This window comes from Phyllobates terribilis, unplaced genomic scaffold, assembly GCF_046119375.1.
Source record: "Phyllobates terribilis strain yellow unplaced genomic scaffold, ASM4611937v1 Scaffold_1__5_contigs__length_1240528914, whole genome shotgun sequence".
Classification (NCBI taxonomy): Eukaryota; Metazoa; Chordata; class Amphibia; order Anura; family Dendrobatidae; genus Phyllobates; species Phyllobates terribilis.
In genome coordinates, this window is record NW_027362761.1 from 503,416,917 (window position 1) to 503,435,842 (window position 18,926).

The 18,926-nt window shown below is 39.4% G+C and overlaps 1 protein-coding gene across 14 annotated transcripts in view; it reads right to left on the reverse strand.

The window, feature by feature from the left end:
- Nucleotides 1–18,926, reverse strand: part of MAST4 (microtubule associated serine/threonine kinase family member 4) — a 548,534-nt gene that overhangs the window by 77,900 nt on the left and 451,708 nt on the right. For all 14 annotated transcript variants that reach the window (XM_073680217.1, XM_073680208.1, XM_073680206.1 and 11 more), the window contains 4 exons: nucleotides 16,214–16,289; nucleotides 12,776–12,985; nucleotides 1,639–1,740; nucleotides 177–309 (listed from right to left, as the gene is read on the reverse strand). In XM_073680217.1, the coding sequence (XP_073536318.1) occupies nucleotides 177–309; nucleotides 1,639–1,740; nucleotides 12,776–12,985; nucleotides 16,214–16,289 (521 nt within the window). The remainder of the gene's footprint in view (nucleotides 1–176; nucleotides 310–1,638; nucleotides 1,741–12,775; nucleotides 12,986–16,213; nucleotides 16,290–18,926) is intronic.

Genomic DNA, 18,926 nt, shown 5'->3' on the forward strand with positions numbered 1-18,926 from the left:
TGTTTAATTCATTATTCTCTAAAAAAATGCCTAGAAGCAATAGACGTGTTATCATGGGAATCTCCACCTCCTGGTAGCATCTAATGAAAAGTTCATGGTCAAATTGGCATCACAGAAAGTAAAGCTTGATATAAGATTTTATGAAATGTAATAAGGATAATGCACGATCTGCCTACCTTCTAGAGGATCTTTGTTCAGTCCCAGCTGGCTGATAATATACCTTGGTATGTCAGTCTTAATACCTTGGCCCTCTTTGGCGTGGCCTTCTGCTGCTTCCAAAAGGTAATAAAATTCTTCGGGATCGAATTCCTGAGTTATACAAAAGATCTAGTCAACAAACAGAAAATCGCACAAACTCCAAGATCTAGGAGTTTAGAAATGATGAAGGGGATGTTCAGCAAAGTGATCCTTGGCAATCAAATTACATTTGCAATAGATCAAATTAATCATAAGAGACACCGTGGCAATACATCCCAAAGGAAAGCAGAAAATATTCAGAGTTTTCATTCTGCAGAGAACAACTTTTAAAGATGACCTGTCATTTGCCTGATTTTTTTTTTAACCTGGTGTAAATGCCTTCTGTTCTCCTGAATCTGAGGTTATTTTTCTTCCTCGCTCGTCTCCATTTCTTACAGAATGCCTCCTCTTCTCTATATGTAATTCTAGTCTTTGGAGTCAATTGGGTGGACCCCTCAAAAATACACAAAGAAGAGTTGATGACAACACTCACTTGGTAAAAAGCCTAGATTTACAAACAGGCAATCTCTGTAATGGAACAATAGAAAAGCAATGTCAGATTCAAAATAACAGTGGGATTTAGACCAGGTTTAAAAAAAATTAGATTTATGGCCAGTGACGGGTTTAACTTTAAGCAAATCCTATTGGACGAATTGAGCTGTTTTTTCAACTGGTTAGAAAAGAATTATTAATTAATGGCTACATTCTAGCAATGGCCACCGTTTCTTATATTGAAGACAGTGTGCACTCTGCATTTGAGCCATTTGTTGGAAACATGAGCATATAGTGGCACACATACCCATAGGGCCGGCAGTGACCCTCTGTACCGCAAAGTGCAGTTTGTGCTTTACTATATAGTTAAAAAAAGTATGACAATACATGTCAGCCTCATAAAGGTTAAAAGGAAACTCATTTCTTCTTGTAGGTAATTGGAGCCTTATGGATTTGGTCCGTGTATATACCGGGAGCTTCTCTGGTATACATGTGAAAAGTAAAGCTCTAACGCAATATGCAATGTGCACTGAGCCTTACATTGTTTAAGGCTGGCGATACACATTAGATGGCTGCCAAACGATTCTTCGGCCAATCGTTTGACTGACAGCCATCTCAGCCGACGCTCCTGTGCTCTATATGAGAAAGCAGCCAGCTCACATGTCAGCCGTTGTCTTATCTCAGGAAGAACAATGCAATCGGCATTGTGAAATCGGACATGCCCGATCGACATCTCTTCCAATCAGTAGTCGTCCGGCGCCCCCATACACATTAACAGACGGCCGAACCCGTGAATATTGGGGGTATAGCCGATATTCGTTTAATATGTATGGGGGCCTTAACTTACCCCATGTTAATCTGCCTAGTCCTATAAAGATCAAACGCTAATGAAATTGTTTTCATTCTTACCAGGCATTCCAACAAGCGGGCTGGTCGTGCAATTACAATAAGGATTTTCTGGGCAAGCTGTTTGATAAAGGCCAATTCTCCACTTTCTGACCTTTCTTGAGCCTATAAAAGATCAAAAAGGAATAAAAACAGTAAAACACACGAGTTTAAAATGTACACAATTAAGACGACCATCATAGACTGCAAGTGGGAGGCGTAAAAACAGGCGGTCAAACTACCACTAAGTGTTTGGATTGAAAGAAGAGTCAGAGAAGGAAGACAAGGGAAACAAGAGGGAACATACAAACCCAAGGCACATCCAACCCTTGGTTAAATAAGAAACCAGTACTAAGCATTAAAGCTGCCACAGATGTAATCTACCACATTTCCAAGCCTCTAAATAACTAATCTGCGTAAGGTAGAATGACGCCTCCAGTTATATATGGCCCATGCTTTATTGAGGGCAGGTCACTAACCATAAATATGTATTTCTTTCTCTGCTGTAAAGGCCACTGTTCATCTAAAATTATATTACTTGTGTTCCTGCATCGCTCAATTCCCGAGATTTGACATCCTCTTCCCTGTAGGTAAATCTAGTCTTTATAGCCAAGTGGGTGTGATCAGCAACTATTCTTCATGGGTGTGTTCTCGAGAAACCCGCCTCCTTGGCTAACAAGACTAGATTTAAATAAAAGGTCATATCTCTGGATGGCCCAAAATTCAGCAGCTGTTCACATCAAACTACTAAAAACTAATCTGCCTTTGAGAACTTTTCCCTTTAACAAAAGAGGACAAATGAAATGGATGTTTACCAGAGATATTATTTTAGTATTTTAGCTGCATGTGTCTTATCCTTCTTTTCTATTCCAATTTTCAATGTCTGGTAGGCACTGGGTGCAGAGCTATGAATTTTAGTTTCGTTGCTTTGCAACAGGCAGCAGAAACCATTTATCTTTATTATTATGTATGAGATGTCAAAACCAAACGAAGTAACTGTCTTCAGCGGTCAGCGAGGGGAGAACTTTCCAATTGTCTTTAGCTTTCAAACCATAACAGACAAACTATAACCCGAGGGAGTCGGGCAGATCCATCTAATTAAATATACAAGTGTCTGCAATGACTAATGTAGATGGAGGAGCAATTCACTTGGCTTTAGTCAAACGCTGTGAATTATGCTTTCTTATCTCTAATTGCTTGTTAAGTCTCAAGACCTCGGTTTGTAAACTCTTAAGACAGACCAAAATATTCGTACACAGAATATAATCTAATTCACAAGCATCGTGCATTGCCAGGATGGAGATAAAGTCTAAATACATCACAAATACTCTACAAGTGGGGAGTGAACATTAGGAACATACCCTATGATATAAGCAATTACAATTGGAAGGCAGAAATAAACAGAAAATCATAATTTATGCCATATTTATACAGGTGTTGTCTCTCCCCAGCTAAATCTTGCACAATACCTCATCACTAAAGATTTTTCTAAGGGAAAGGCATTCCCGACTATTTATAAAAAATATATTATAATATTTTATATATATATATATATATATATATATATATATATATATATATATATATATATATATAGACACACACCGTACCGACCAAACGTTTGGACACACCTCATTTTAAGATTTTTCTGTATTTTCATGACTATAAAAATTGTACATTCACACTGAAGGCATCAAAACTATGAATTAACACATGTGGAATGATATACTTAAAAAAAAAGTGTGAAACAACTGAAAATATGTCTTATATTCTAGGTTCTTCAAAGTAGCCACCTTTTGCTTTGATGACTGCTTTGCACACTCTTGGCATTCTCTTGATGAGCTTCAAGAGGTAGTCACCGGAAATGGTTTTCACTTCACAGGTGTGCCTTGTCAGGTTTAATAAGTGGGATATCTTGCCTTATAAAGGGGGTTGGGACCATTAGTTTTGTTGTGCAGAAGTCAGGTGGATACACAGCTGATAGTCCTACTGAATAGACTGTTAGAATTTGTATTATGGCAAGAAAAAAGCAGCTAAGTAAAGAAAAACGAGTGGCCATCATTACTTTAAGAAATGAAGGTCAGTCAGTCCGAAAAATTGGGAAAACTTTGAAAGTGTCCCCAAGTGCAGTTGCAAAAACCATCAAGCGCTACAAAGAAACTGGCTCACATGAGGACCGCCCCAGGAAAGGAAGACCAAGAGTCACCTCTGCTTCTGAGGATAAGTTTATCCGAGTCACCAGCCTCAGAAATCGCAGGTTAACAGCAGCTCAGATTAGAGACCAGGTCAATGCCACACAGAGTTCTAGCAGCAGACACATCTCTACAACAACTGTTAAGAGGAGACTTTGTGCAGCAGGCCTTCATGGTAAAATAGCTGCTAGGAAACCACTGCTAAGGACAGGCAACAAGCAGAAGAGACTTGTTTGGGCTAAAGAACACAAGGAATGGACATTAGACCAGTGGAAATCTGTGCTTTGGTCTGATGAGTCCAAATTTGATATCTTTGGTTCCAACCACCGTGTCTTTGTGCGACGCAGAAAAGGTGAACGGATGGACTCTACATGCCTGGTTCCCACCATGAAGCATGGAGGAGGAGGTGTGATGGTGTGGGGGTGCTTTGCTGGTGACACTGTTGGGGATTTATTCAAAATTGAAGGCATACTGAACCAACATGGCTACCACAGCATCTTGCAGCGGCATGCTATTCCATCCGGTTTGCATTTAGTTGGACCATCATTTATTTTTCAACAGGACAATGACCCCAAAAACACCTCCAGGCTGTGTAAGGGCTATTTCACCAAGAAGGAGAGTGATGAGGTGCTACGCCACATGACCTGGCTTCCTCAGTCACCAGACCTGAACCCAATCGAGATGGTTTGGGGTGAGCTGGACCACAGAGTGAAGGCAAAAGGGCCAACAAGTGCTAAGCATCTCTGGGAACTCCTTCAAGATTGTTGGAAGACCATTTCTGGTGACTACCTCTTGAAGCTCATCAAGAGAATGCCAAGAGTGTGCAAAGCAGTCATCAAAGCAAAAGGTGGCTACTTTGAAGAACCTAGAATATAAGACATATTTTCAGTTGTTTCACACTTTTTTGTTAAGTATATAATTCCACATGTGTTAATTCATAGTTTTGATGCCTTCAGTGTGAATGTACAATTTTCATAGTCATGAAAATACAGAAAAATCTTTAAATGAGAAGGTGTGTCCAAATTTTTGGTCTGTACTGTGTATATATATATATATATATATAATAAAAATATTATATATACACACACATATATAAATATATATATAACATATAGACAAAGACCACATATATTGTTCTATATATCAATTTTCATTCATGTTGCCCAGGTCATGTTAAAAATATTTCTGTAGTCAGTTTTAGTCTGTAATAATAAAATCCAGGAGCAAGTGTTTCATTTTCCTGCAGCGCCTCTACAGGTGAGATGAAGCATTACTCCTATTTTTCCACATTCTGACTCATGATCCAACTTACCAATATATAGCTCAGACCGGTTTAAAAATTTTTATTCTAGAAGGGTTGTTCACACCTTTTTTTTAGGTTCCAAAAACATCCCTGAATGCTTAAAAAAAAAAAAAAGTATACCCAACTGATCCCCCGTCACTCCTCTTTCAGTGCCGCAAGGGTCCCCATTGGACTCTGTGCTTGCTTTTTTTGGCTGGTCGGACATGTTGTTACCACTGCTTTGGTCTCATCTTTGTCATTTAAAGATCGACAGAGGATTCTGCAGCACTGGAAAGGGAGTGTCGGGGGAACAGTAAGGTGATTATACTTTAATTTACGCATTCTGGGACATTACTGAAATATACATCAGGGGTAGACATCAGGGGTACACAACACCTTTAAAAATGAAATTGTCCTAGTTTGACCTATCCATTAAATGTCTTAATTCTTTGTGATCACACAGCATATATCAAAAATGCTACAGAAACCTAAAAAAAAAAACATTGAGGCCTAGAAGTGACTATTCATAGACACAGAAATAAGAATTATGTACAAATTAGCCATCCCATCTAGGCTGGTGTATACTATATACTTTACTGTACTGGGCTAATTAATTAATTGTCTGTCTCATGAGTCACACTTGGCAGCTTCCCACCCATTCACGTGCAATGCCAACACTAGGAGTAGTAGTTACAGACCAATACAAATAATAATATTGTGCTCCACCCATCTGATTTTCCATTAGAGTTGAAATTAATGTCACTAAAACATCTAATTTGTCCTGAATGCAATTATGACATTAGGACAGTGATTCAGCAATACGACCTTGCACATGCTAATTATTACCATGACACAAACACAACTTTTAATTATAAGACTCTTTGAGGCTCATCTGCTTCTTCAGTTAATGGTTAAAGTCCAGGAGTCTATGATGACTAATTTAGAATATATCTTCATAGCCGTCAGAGCCATGACTAAGGGGACTGCATACTCTTATTAAAACAAAGCATGATTTCGCTGCCCACATGCCCTACAACATGTTAAAACTGTTTTAGGCTGACATAACTGACTAATATATTCAGGAACTGTCCTAATTTTCATACTCTAACTTTCTATTAATTTTTAGAGGATGGTTCCCCCTGTCTACATTCTGCCAGCACTATAGGCACTGACATTTCTTTTCTCACTTCCCAGTATGCATTGCTCCTTCCTTTGTCGAATGGCTTGCTTGCCCTGAGCACAAAGAATACAATTCTTGTTTGCCTGCATGCAATTTAAAAAAGAGAGAAGAGCAGAAGCAGAGAGACTTCTTATAACCAGTCTTGGTGTTTCGGCTGCTGGAGACTGATTACACTTGACAACAGGCAGGTAAGGTCAGTTGCACACCACTGGATTTTCCATCCAAGTGCGATTCGACAAAACACTGGATCACACTCGGACCAATGTTATTCTATGGGATCAAGCAACATGACCAATTTTTTCCTTGGACCAAGTGGGTCAAAAAAAAAATTGCAGCATGTCAGAGTTGATCAGATTATCAATTCACACACGGCCATGTAAGTGAAAGAGTCTGTGTAAATCATTGGACTGCACTCGGATGATATCGGAGTCCGATTTCTGCGCACTGACACAATGGAGAAATGTTCCTCATCAGAGAAAATCGGTCACACTATGCTGACGCTTTGGTCAAACTTTGATTAGAGTGCATAATTGGCCTGATTCTCTCATAGAATCTACGGCTGTCTGACCCTAGCCTTAGACTGAATTCTACTTTTAAAAAGTGATTTTGCAAAAAAAAAAAAAAAAATTGGTCAAAAGTAAAAAATTTGCAGATTATGGATTATATAATCAAATCTCGTCATTTAAACTTTAATTTTATGGATAAATTGTATGCAGTACACTCCCATTAATGGTAGGAAAAAAATAATTCACTTTACTGAGATGGCTTTTTTTTTTGCAATATGCCATACAGATAGCAGTTTTAACTATCCATGGCTATTAAAGATTACAGTCTGTACCTGTTATAAAACTCTGAATTCTCTAAAAATAATAATAATAATAAAACAACATCTGAGTTTTCAGTTTCACTGAGGTAGAAATATTAAAATAAAAATTATAAAAATAGAGCAGAGTGGTAGAAATATTTCCATTAAAAAAAAGGGAAGAATTTAGTTCATTTTCTTACTTCCACAACAAGTTCCACCCAAACATCAAACTCACACTCAACTTCTCAAAGTCTCAAATATATCTTCTGGACACGACCATATACATCAAAGACAACACATTACAAACATTGATTCACCATAAACCCACAGGACGTCCGGCGTATCGGAGATGGAACAGCTTTCATCCAAGACACACAAAAAAATCACCATCTACAGTCAAGCTCTGAGGTACTATAGGATCGGTCCTGAAAGTGAAGATGGGGAACCAGGGGAGGAGTCCTGAGGAGATAATTTGCATATTCCCACTGCATTTTGGGGTAAGTGAAGAGTCTCCGCGAGCTCAAAGAACACTGGATTTTGGCTGTTGGAGCTGAAAAGAGGACATCGGTAAACCACGCGCCGGCATTTTGAAGCTTTTTTCACTGTTTTCAGAACATTAACAGTAAGAACATGGAAGAGTCCAGGAGCCATTTGGTGAGCTGCATATCCTGCTACATGTTCACAGACTTGCCAGTGGAAAAGCCAAACTTCACATGCCAGAAATGCAAGCTTGTGTCCCTGTTGGAGGAAAAGTTGCGAAATCTAGAAGAGAGGTTAACTACCTTGAAAATCATTAAGGAAGGTGAAGAGTTCTTAGACAGAGCAGAATTATCTCTTCATGATTCAGAAAGAGAAGAAATTCGAACTGCACCTGATGAAACAGAGGAATGGAAGCATGTGACCCACAGAAGCAGGAGGATCGAGAGGCAGTCAGCACCCATACTGCTCAGGAACCAGTACCAGGCTCTCACGCAGGAGAACCATGAAGAAATACAGCAAAATAAGACTTTGCCAGCAATGAATACCCTTGTAAGCCCTCAGAATCCTCCTGGATGGAAAAAGAAGAATGTTGTGAAGAAAAAACGGAGAGTGGTGGTCATGGGGGATTCCCTGTTAAGAGGAACAGAGGCCGCTATCTGCAGACCAGATATAACCTCCAGAGAAATGTGTTGTCTTCCAGGAGCAAAAATTAAAGATGTGTCTGACAGGATATCAAGACTCTTCAGACCTACAGATCACTATCCATTCCTGCTAATACATGTGGGGACAAATGATACCGCAAGAAAGGACCTGGAAACCATCTGCAGTGACTTTGAAGACTTAGGCAAGAAAGTGAAAGAATTGGGAGCGCAGGTGGTCTTCTCATCCATCCTCCCAGTGGATGGCCATGGAACAATGAGGTGGAATAAGATTCTACAGGTGAACAACTGGCTACGTCGATGGTGCCGTCAACAAGGATTTGGATTTCTGGATCACGGAATGAATTACCTATACGATGGACTACTTGCTAGAGATGGGGTGCACCTTACGAAGACTGGAAAACATGTATTTGGAAGTCGCCTTGCTACACTCATCAGGAGAGCTTTAAACTAGAACAATGTGGGAAGGGAAGCAAAAGGCCAGAAAAAGCCATACAGCTGACAAATACTATTGAGATCTCTGCTACTGGAAGTGGAAAGGAAGAACAAAGACAAAACAATTTAAATAATAAAAATATGGGAGGAAGAGAAACCAATCACAAACTAAAATGTTTTTATACAAATGCACAAAGCATGGGCAACAAACAAGGAGAATTGGAACTACTAACGCAGGAAAAGGAATATGATGTCATTGGAATCACTGAAACTTGGTGGGACGATACACATGATTGGAATAAAAGGCTAAAAGGATACAACTTATTTGCAAGAAACAGACTTGATAAACGAGGAGGAGGTGTCGCACTGTATGTTTGAAAAGCGTATATCTGCGCAGAGATTGAAGCTTCAGAGACTGGGAGTTCTGTGGAAACTGTTTGGGTAAGAATACAAGGAGAGAACAACGGAAAGTACACCATTGTAGGCATTTACTACAGGCCACCTGGGCAAGCTGAAGATATGGATGAACTCTTTATGTATCAAATGACCAAGTTCTCCAAAAAATATGATGTAGTGGTCATGGGAGATTTCAACTATCCAGACATTTGTTGGGAATCTCTCTCAAGTAAAACTAACAGGTCAAGCAAATTCTTATCCTCTCTTGCTGACAACTTTATCTTCCAAAATGTAGGGGAGAAAACAAGGGGATCTGCTACTTTGGATCTAATCCTTATAAACAGGGAGGAAATGGTTGAGGAGGTAAAGGTGGCTGGGACCCTAGGAGGCAGCGATCATGCTATTATAGAATTTTGGATAACTAGAGGAGGAAGACATGTGCAGACTCAAACCTCAAGGTTAGATTTTAAAAAGGCAGATTTTAAGAGACTCAGAAAGAGAATAGGAGGGATCCAATGGCTGGATGTCCTTAAGGACAAAAATGTCCAGGAAGGATGGGAAATTTTTAAAAATGAGATTCTCAAAGCACAATCGTTAACAATCCCGAAAAGTAGGAAGAATGGGAAGCATTTAAGGAAACCAGGATGGATGAACACAGAACTTAAACACATGCTAAAAAGAAAGAAAGAAATGTTTATTAAATGGAAAGAGGGAGGCATATCTAAAGAAGATTATAATGCAGTCTGCAGATCCTGCAGGGCACGTATCATGTTAGCTAAAGCTGACAATGAATTAAGGCTTGCAAGAGATGTCAAAAGCAATAAAAAAGGATTTTGGGGGTATGTCAAAAGTAAAAGAAAAGTCAAAGATGCTATAGGATTTTTACAGGATGAAAATGGAGAAATGGTAAAAGAGGATGTTGAGAAGGCCGAACTTTTTAATTCCTATTTTGCATCTGTTTTCTCTCAGAAAGAAAATGTAACATCAACTGATCTTCACTGTCCTTTTAAAGGAATAGAGGAATCCAAGTTATCTGTAAACAGAAAGATTGTGAGGGAATATTTAGCTAACATAAATGAGTTCAAGTCTCCAGGTCCAGATGAATTACACCCCAGAGTACTGAAGGAGATCGTAGAAGAAATTTTAGAACCACTCTCCATAATCTTTGAAAATTCTTGGAGAACAGGAGAAGTCCCAGAAGACTGGAGAAGAGCAAATGTTGTTCCTATCTTCAAAAAGGGGAAGAAGGTGGACCCAGGGAACTATAGGCCGGTGAGTCTGACTTCTATACCAGGAAAGATCTTTGAACAAATTATTAAACAACATGTATGTAAGTACATGGATAAGAATGAAGTGATTAACCAGAGTCAGCATGGGTTTGTAACTAACAAGTCATGTCAGACTAACTTAATTTCCTTCTATGACAGAATCACTGACTGGGTGGATCAGGGAAATGCTGTAGATATAGTATATCTTGACTTCAGCAAAGCATTTGACAAAGTATCTCACACCATCCTTATTGAAAAAATGACCAAGTATGCAATGGACCAGGCAACCGTTAGGTGGATTCATAACTGGCTTAGTGATCGAACTCAAAGGGTGGTTGTAAATGGCTTCACATCCAGCTGGATGAATGTCTCAAGTGGGGTACCACAGGGCTCCGACCTGGGACCTGTATTGTTCAACATCTTTATCAATGATTTAGATAAAGGAATTGAGGGTAAACTGATTAAATTTGCTGATGACACAAAGCTAGGAGGGATAGCTAATACTAGAGAAGAGAGAGAGGGGATTCAACAAGACCTAAATAAACTGGAGCAGTGGGCAGCAACCAACAGAATGGTTTTTAACAGGGAAAAATGCAAAGTACTACATCTGGGCAATAAAAATGAAAAAAGCATATACAGAATGGGAGGAATAGAGCTAAGCAACAGTACATGTGAAAAAGACTTAGGTATACTAATAGATCATAGACTGAACATGAGTCAACAGTGTGATGCAGCAGCAAAAAAGGCAAATACAATTCTGGGATGTATTAACAGAAGCATACAGTCTAGATCACGTGAAGTCATTATCGGTCTTTACTCCTCTTTGGTCAGACCTCATCTGGAATACTGTGTACAGTTTTGGGCACCACATTTTAAAAAAAGACATAGACAAACTGGAGCAAGTTCAGAGAAGAGCGACCAGAATGGTGACTGGTCTGCAAACCATGTCCTATGAGGAACGGTTGCAGGATTTGGGAATGTTTAGCTTGCAAAAAAGAAGACTGAGAGGAGACTTAATAGCTGTCTACAAATATGTCAAGGGCTGTCACATTGTAGAAGGATCATCTTTATTCTCATTTGCACAAGGAAAGACTAGAAGCAATGGGATGAAACTAAATGGGAGGAGACACAGATTAGATATTAGAAAAAACTTTTTGACAGTTAGGGTGATTAATGAGTGGAACAGGCTGCCACGAGAGGTGGTGAGTTCCCCTTCAATGGACGTCTTCAAACAGAGGCTGGACAAACATCTGTCTGAGATGATTTAGTGAATCCTGCTTTGAGCAGGGGGTTGGACCAGATGACCCAGGAGGTCCCTTCCAACTCTACCATTCTATGATTCTATGAACTACACCTGCTATCACTGAGAAATACACTTCTACAAGGATACCCATCTGATGCTAAGATTCGAGTAGATCCAGAGAGCCAAAAAGATCCCAAGGAGCCACCTCCTGGACTACAAACAAATGAAAGATAACAGCAGGGCGCCTCCTGTGGTCATGTACAACCCCCACATGAACATCCTAAGAAAAATTGGTGCTGATCTTCAACAGATGTTCCAGAGACCACAGACTGTAAGAAGTATTCCCAGAACTACCAATTCTTTCCTAGACACAGTCCCCTAACTTAAGGAATTTCCTGGTCAGAATTGTCCTCTCCTCACCGTCAGACCATGGCACATTCCTGTGTAACATAAGACTTGTATCCACATTTTCCCCACAAATAAAGTCCGGATAGCCAACTCAAATCACAACTATAAGATCATGGATGCCTTCTCATGTACATCCTCCAATGTGGTGTACATGATACAGTGGACAAGGTGCCCTGGAGGAACCTCTATTGGGGAAACTCAGCAAAACCTACAAACGAGGATGAGCCTACACAGACATACTATAAGGAATGAGCTGGACTGTGGGAAAACATTTATTTGGACCTGGACACAGTATGATAGGTGTAAATGTTTTAATACTAAAACATCAATTTAAGTACAACAGAGAGGAAAATCTTAGAATTCAAGATGATAAGGATGTTCAAGTGTTTAACAACAGGACTCAATCTAACACCTGGATTTATGACTCTCTACAGGGACACACTTCACACCTCTACCAGACGCTAAACTCCTGGACCATCACTCCCACCACCTCTCCATTTGTAACAAAAACCTTCATTTTTTAACCTAGGCTTATCTTTAGGAGGCATCACCCCCATGTTTCCTATGTACAAATATCATGTTCTAACATCCCTTAAATGTTGTTCTTTTGTCTCAGTCATTCATTTGTAATCCTGCCTGATAACTCTGTGCTCTGAAAGCTTGAAATATAATTTTTCTGGTTAGCCAATAGAGGTATCACTCCTAGGATAATTTAGTCTTTTGGGCGTAAAAATATTTGCATTCATTGATATTTCAAATCAAAATACAAATGCGGGAATAATACTTATTTGCAGGTTTAGACATGTCATTTACCTCTTGTAATAACTTTTCTAATTTTTGCTGCAACTCCAGGAAATATCTTGAAGTTATGAGACCTTGGTAAGATTTATCCAGACAATCTCGTGCCAACTCCACGATCTGATGGTGAGTGAAGCTGAGCACGCCATCTGGTAGCGGAAGCACGCTGTCAGGGGAATAGTTGGTGATAATGTCCCGGAGTCGCTCTTCCATCTGAGCCGTGGCCTGAGGAAATACGGGCATCGAAAACAAGTTACCTTTCAAAGCATTGCAAAGCGGTGTAACAAATACATAACCAAAACCAACAATACTAAATTACATAAATAAAAAGAAGTGGAGGCAAAGATGTAAAAAAGCATAAAAAAAATTAAATATAGTTTAATCACTGTACATAAAAAATATATGCAAAAAAAAAAAAAACACATTTACATCAACTCTTCATTGTATTCAACTTCACGGATTGCTACCATTAATTTTGACTGCTTACCTTCAGTGGATGGTAATGTCTGAACCAGGCTTTCCCTGTACAAACTGGACACCCATATCTTTCAAATGGCCAAGGAAGATTTTCAAAGGTTTATTTCCAACTCAAAGTGATGGCACATTGCTATGATTTTCCACCAATTTTTAATCAATACTGGTCCAACTTCTGGGACCCCCACCAATCCTGACAATGAAAGGGCCATGGTGTAATGCTGCATAGTGGCCACTTAGCCATTCGTTAGGGCAAGAAATTGCCATTTATCCTCATTTAATTGATCCTTCTGCAGTTCCTGACACAGATTGGTGGTCGGAAACGTTTTTACAGGACCAAAATTAGATCTACCCTCAAAGTTGTGTCGCCAATTTTCTCAGGATAGGTGAGAACCTCAAAGTTCGAACTCTCACCAACGACATTGAATATCGCTAAGATAAGCCTTCACAATAATTTTATGAGATGGGAAAACCTTATTAACTAATGAAAGTAGAGAATGAAGGCTTGCTTGTAACGACAGCAAGCAAAGATCCCAAAACAATACACAAAGTATATTAGAAAGCGTCATAAATTTTGCTTTTTAAGAAATTAAAACAGCTCTTTAAAGGCTTACCACTAGGAGCCGGTCTGTAGTACTCGGCAGCAGTCCCTACACAATGAATGGAGCCGGGGTCTGCAGCTCTATTCCATGTGTTCACATCCGATGTCCGGATCAAGTAACAGCTTATTGGTGGGGGTGTCAAGTGTTGTACCCCCACTATCTAAAGGATAGGCCATCAATATGGTATGACCAGACAACACCCTTAATATGGCTTTAAACCAGATTATTCCTCCAAAGGTCTGTTATCCTCATAATGACTTAACATTGTGTTTTTTATTTAAAGAAGCACTCCACTCCATATATATTTTTATTAAATGTGATATGAATGTAGTGTAATGTGAGTGTATTAATATATGCCCTACCGCTGTTCTCTATCCGGAGAGAGCGGCGGTAGGTGAGTATATTAACATTACACTACATGCACATTTACACACATTTAATAAAAAATATATAGATGGGAGAGCTTCTTTCACAGTATTGCAGGTCATTAAAATAAAGGCCCCCATTTACTTTAGATAGTGATGTAACAATAGTTCGGCTAACATTTCTCTCCTGTCTCCCCAGCCAAGCGTTCCTGTGTTCTTCATGAGAAAGCCGTTGCCATACTCTTCTGGCAGTGCCTTTTCTCCAGTGTCAACAAAAGGATCGGACATTGCAATTATTCAGGCTGGATCTTTGTCTTCTTCGATGTCACCTATCGGTCAATTCTGCCGATCTTGGTGAGTACAGCCAACTTTAGACATATGTATAATATATTTATACATAATAAATGTATGAAGGCCTTTACTGTTGAAATGACAATGATGCTTACATATAGCAGATATACAGTATTTCTCAATCAGAGAGTAAATATCTGATTGTAAACTAGAAATTAATGAAATGTACAGAAAACCAGGGTCGGCCATAAGGCCAGGGACTTAGGACTGTGTGCCCACTATGCATTTTTTAAGCGTTTCTGCAGCGGCAATTCCGCCGTGGAAACGCTTAACAGCGCTTTGTAGAAGGTCTCCCATGGTCCCCAATAATAATCCGTATGTGTTGTGCACATGCTGCGGATATTATTGCTGCGGATTATCATTGCGGAAAAATTCGTAGCATGTCCATTAATTTTGCGGAAACGCGGCGTAATTGCTGCAATTGACTTGCACTGAATCGCATAATATCCGCATGACTACATGTACGCATGCGGATATTAAGCGATTCAATGTGCGGATGGTACCCGGGTCTGGAGAAGAGGAGACTCATCCAGACCCGGGTACCATAGTACCTATAGTTAAAAAATAATTAAAATAATAATAAAAAAAAACATTATACTCGCCTTCCGATGGTCCCCGGTCTCCTGTATGGTGCGTCTGGAGTCTTCGGCGGCTCGCGGTGGTGTAAAAGGACCTTCCATGACATCATTTAGTCATGTGACAGGTCACGTGACCGCCGACATCAGCGGTCACGTGACCTGTCACATGACTAAATGACGTTGTGGAAGGTCCTTTTACACCACCGCGAGCCGCCGAAGACACCGGATGCACCGTACAGGAGACCAGGGGCCATCGGAAGGTGAGTATAATGTTTTATTTTAATTTTTTACCATTTTTAGTCTTTTTTTTAACTATTAACTTGGTCACACTATATAAATCCATGCCGGTTGCATGGATTTATATAGTGTGACCAAGTTATCAAACACTTTTCCAAGTGATGCTAAAATCGCTTGGAAAAGCACTGTACAACCCAAATGCGGAAATGCATGCAAAAACGCTTTACAAACGCTTCTACCCGGCGGGAAAAACGCATGTAAAATCCGCTTGCGTTTTTCCTGCCAGGGAGATGCAGAAAAAATCCGGAGCATTTCTGCTTCGTGGGCACTTAGCCTTAGGACAGGTCATGATAAAGGAGTATGGAATATAGGCCTTCATGTTTAGAAGGTTGTTACCAATATTTGTACAATTAAGAAGTACACATAGAAGACAAGGAGGTACAATAGCAAAAATGAAAACCGCATTCCCTATTATGGTGCTGTTTTTGGCATCCGGAATAGAAGGGCCATAATCTTGGGTCAAAGGCCAAGTTCCCTGTCTAAGAAACCCCCAGCAACCTCAGTCTACCTCTATGGCATGTAAACCCCCAGATCAGTTTCAGTAGCATTGTTAGAATCCAGACTGAAGAATTAAAAAATTAGCAGAGAGGTAGTTTGCTATGAGAGTAATATAATCAGCATCATTTTTTCCAACTAATGAATGAAATATGTATTACAGGTGTATTGTGTAATGGTTGTAGGCCTTTTTACAATGAACACAGACCCATCTGTACTATGACAGAGGAATAAGGAATTCCACATACAAAGCAAAGCCTTTATACCACACAGAAAATTGTGTCAAATTACCTTCGGGAATCGTTCTTTGTACACATGGTTCATCATAATTATCTCGTGGTCACAGCAGGCAGGTGTACGTCCAGGGCTGAAAACACACAAAATGGTCTTTTTATTTACTCAGAATTAAAGCAGTTCATACATCAACACAATTACTTCCAAGGGTAGAAGCAACACTATAACAAGCAGTCAGAAACGTGTGAGTCTCCTAAGAAGAAAAGCCGCCAACCCAAAGAAAGGTGGGAGTCATGATCAGCAGTAGCTGGGGTCATCATGTTCAGCTGCTATAAACTTTATTGTCTATGTCACATTTGGAATCTGCGTGGTAAGAAGATAAACGATAATGGAAATCTTCCCCTCTGTGTTACCCTGCAATCAGGGTCAAACCAACATAAACCACCACCCACCGAGAAGAAGAAGATCATCACAGACATTTCAAAGGATATCAAAATATAATAGGGAGTTAAAGAACTACATGAAATGGAACGTATCAACAGAAACTTACAGAAATATAATATCTGAAACTTTTGGTACTTTTTGTAATTATTTCATTAATTACCATCTACTACAGTCTTGACTTATTCCAGTTTGTATGCTGGTCACTAGAGCAAACATAATAGGTTGGTGCTGCCCGTTCTATGAAGCGTATTTCTCGGCTAGGACAGTGTAAGTGGAATAATCTCAAAACCATTAGCGGGCCAGAGAGTAAGGCTATGTTCACACATCATGGGGGTTTTTTTGTGTCAATTTTCTGCAGCAAAACCTGGTCTTCACGGGCATTTTGTTCAGGATTTTTCTTGCAGTTTTGGTGCTTTTTTCCTGAGTTTTTGGTGTGTTTTTCAGCGTTTTTTTCACTGTCCTATCTTTTTATGCACGTACATACAGTTCTGTGAAAAAAAGAACCCCATTCTATTTTGGCATCAAAAACGCTGAAAAAATGCTGATACAAATTTTGATGAGTTTTTTTTTTTTTCACCACCCATTACTTCCTATGGGTGAAAAAACGGTGAAAAACACAGAAAAAATGCTGAAAGAAGTGAAATGCTCTATTTTCCAAAAGACCATGAAAGGCACAAAATCCTAAACAAAAAAGACCATGATGTATGAACAGAGAATTCTGGTTTCTCATAGACTTTGATGGTACTGCAAAAGGGAGCTGAAAATTTGCATAAAAAAAAACATGATGTGTGAACATAGCCTTGGTCTACATATGTATATAAAAGAGAAAACAGTTTTTAAGAATCTTCTAAAAAGGACCCGACTCTCCAGTCAGAATCAGGTTTAAACTTTCTGGTTGTAGGATTGCTGGATGCTGTGGTGGCACTTCACAAACCTCCATGGCATCCTTCAGTGTCATGATGCTAAATTTTATCCTAGCTTTTGACTACAGGTAAAGGACAAACATTTAAGGCTACGTTCCCAAGATGAGTATTTGGTGAGTTTTTGATGTTGAAGATTGTCTGCAGCATTCTGCATCTATTGGATAAATTCGGTTACTCGTGTTGTTTCATTGTGTTGTTGAGTGCAATTTTTCATGCATTTGTATCAGATTTTTGACGCTGCGTTTTACTAGCCTTTTTTAAGGAAGTCATGCTTTTACATAATGCCGCTTTGTTTATGATACCTCCTGGTATTAGGCTTTGACCAAACCAAATTGATACAATCAAGTGTGGTTTTACCTGCCTTTTTTACCTGACGATTTTCCGCATCTAACACAATTCTATGGGTAAAATCCAATCATAAAAATCAGTGCACCTACAAGAGAAATAAATATGTCGCGGATTTCAAGTCAGTTTACGTAGGATTTTTCTATAAATTCCATACACTTGACTGAAACTCTATGAGGCTGCATTTTTTTATGCATTAAAAGTAAGCAGCTTCAAAAACTCACCAAATACTCAATGGGCTTAAAAACTTTTTTTAAAATGTAGTTATCCTTCTGTTCCTGTAAGATTATTATATTTTTGTAAATAGTTAACTACCTTATTTTGTTTCCTTCTCTCTCAGGCAAGTACTGTACAGTATATTCAAACAATCAGACTATGGCATTTCCCTTGAGTACTGGGGCTGCGGAGCACAGAGGCTCAGATAGGGAAAGGCCTGTACACTGATTGTTTGAATGAACTGTATGAATCTTGCTGAGCAGCAGTTGAAAGGAGCTTCTAAAATAAAATAAATTGGGCATTGAAACAGCACTGCAGCCTAGTGTTTAGGTGAGAACGAAGAAAACAAAAGTAACAAAGTATATTCTAAAAATTCATAACTGCAATGCCTAGAAGTTACTCTTCAAAGAAGCTCTCCTCCCATCAAAGTTTTTATCCTTTTAATATATCGCAATCATATTATATAGCACTGTGTACTTACAATTGCTCATTTTGTCTTTCTACTCAGTTAATTCTGCTCTTTTCTCTGCTCTATGTAGAAATGGGAAGTTTTTTGTCCTTGTGTTTATCACTAGTGTTGAGCGAATTTGTTCGGCTTTTCAAATTCGTGTTCAGGGTTCCAGCTTGTTCGCGCCAAAAAATCGGCTCTGCCCACGAACATCCCTGATTTGGCACGATGTTATCTGCATGACAGCGTGGCAAATCAAGGATGTTCATGGACGGAGCCAATTTTTTGGCGCGACAAGGCAGAACCTCAAACATGAATTTGAAATGCCGAACAAATTCGCTCAACCCTATTTATCACCCCGCCTCTTCAACTCCTGACCCAGCGGCTCCCTCCT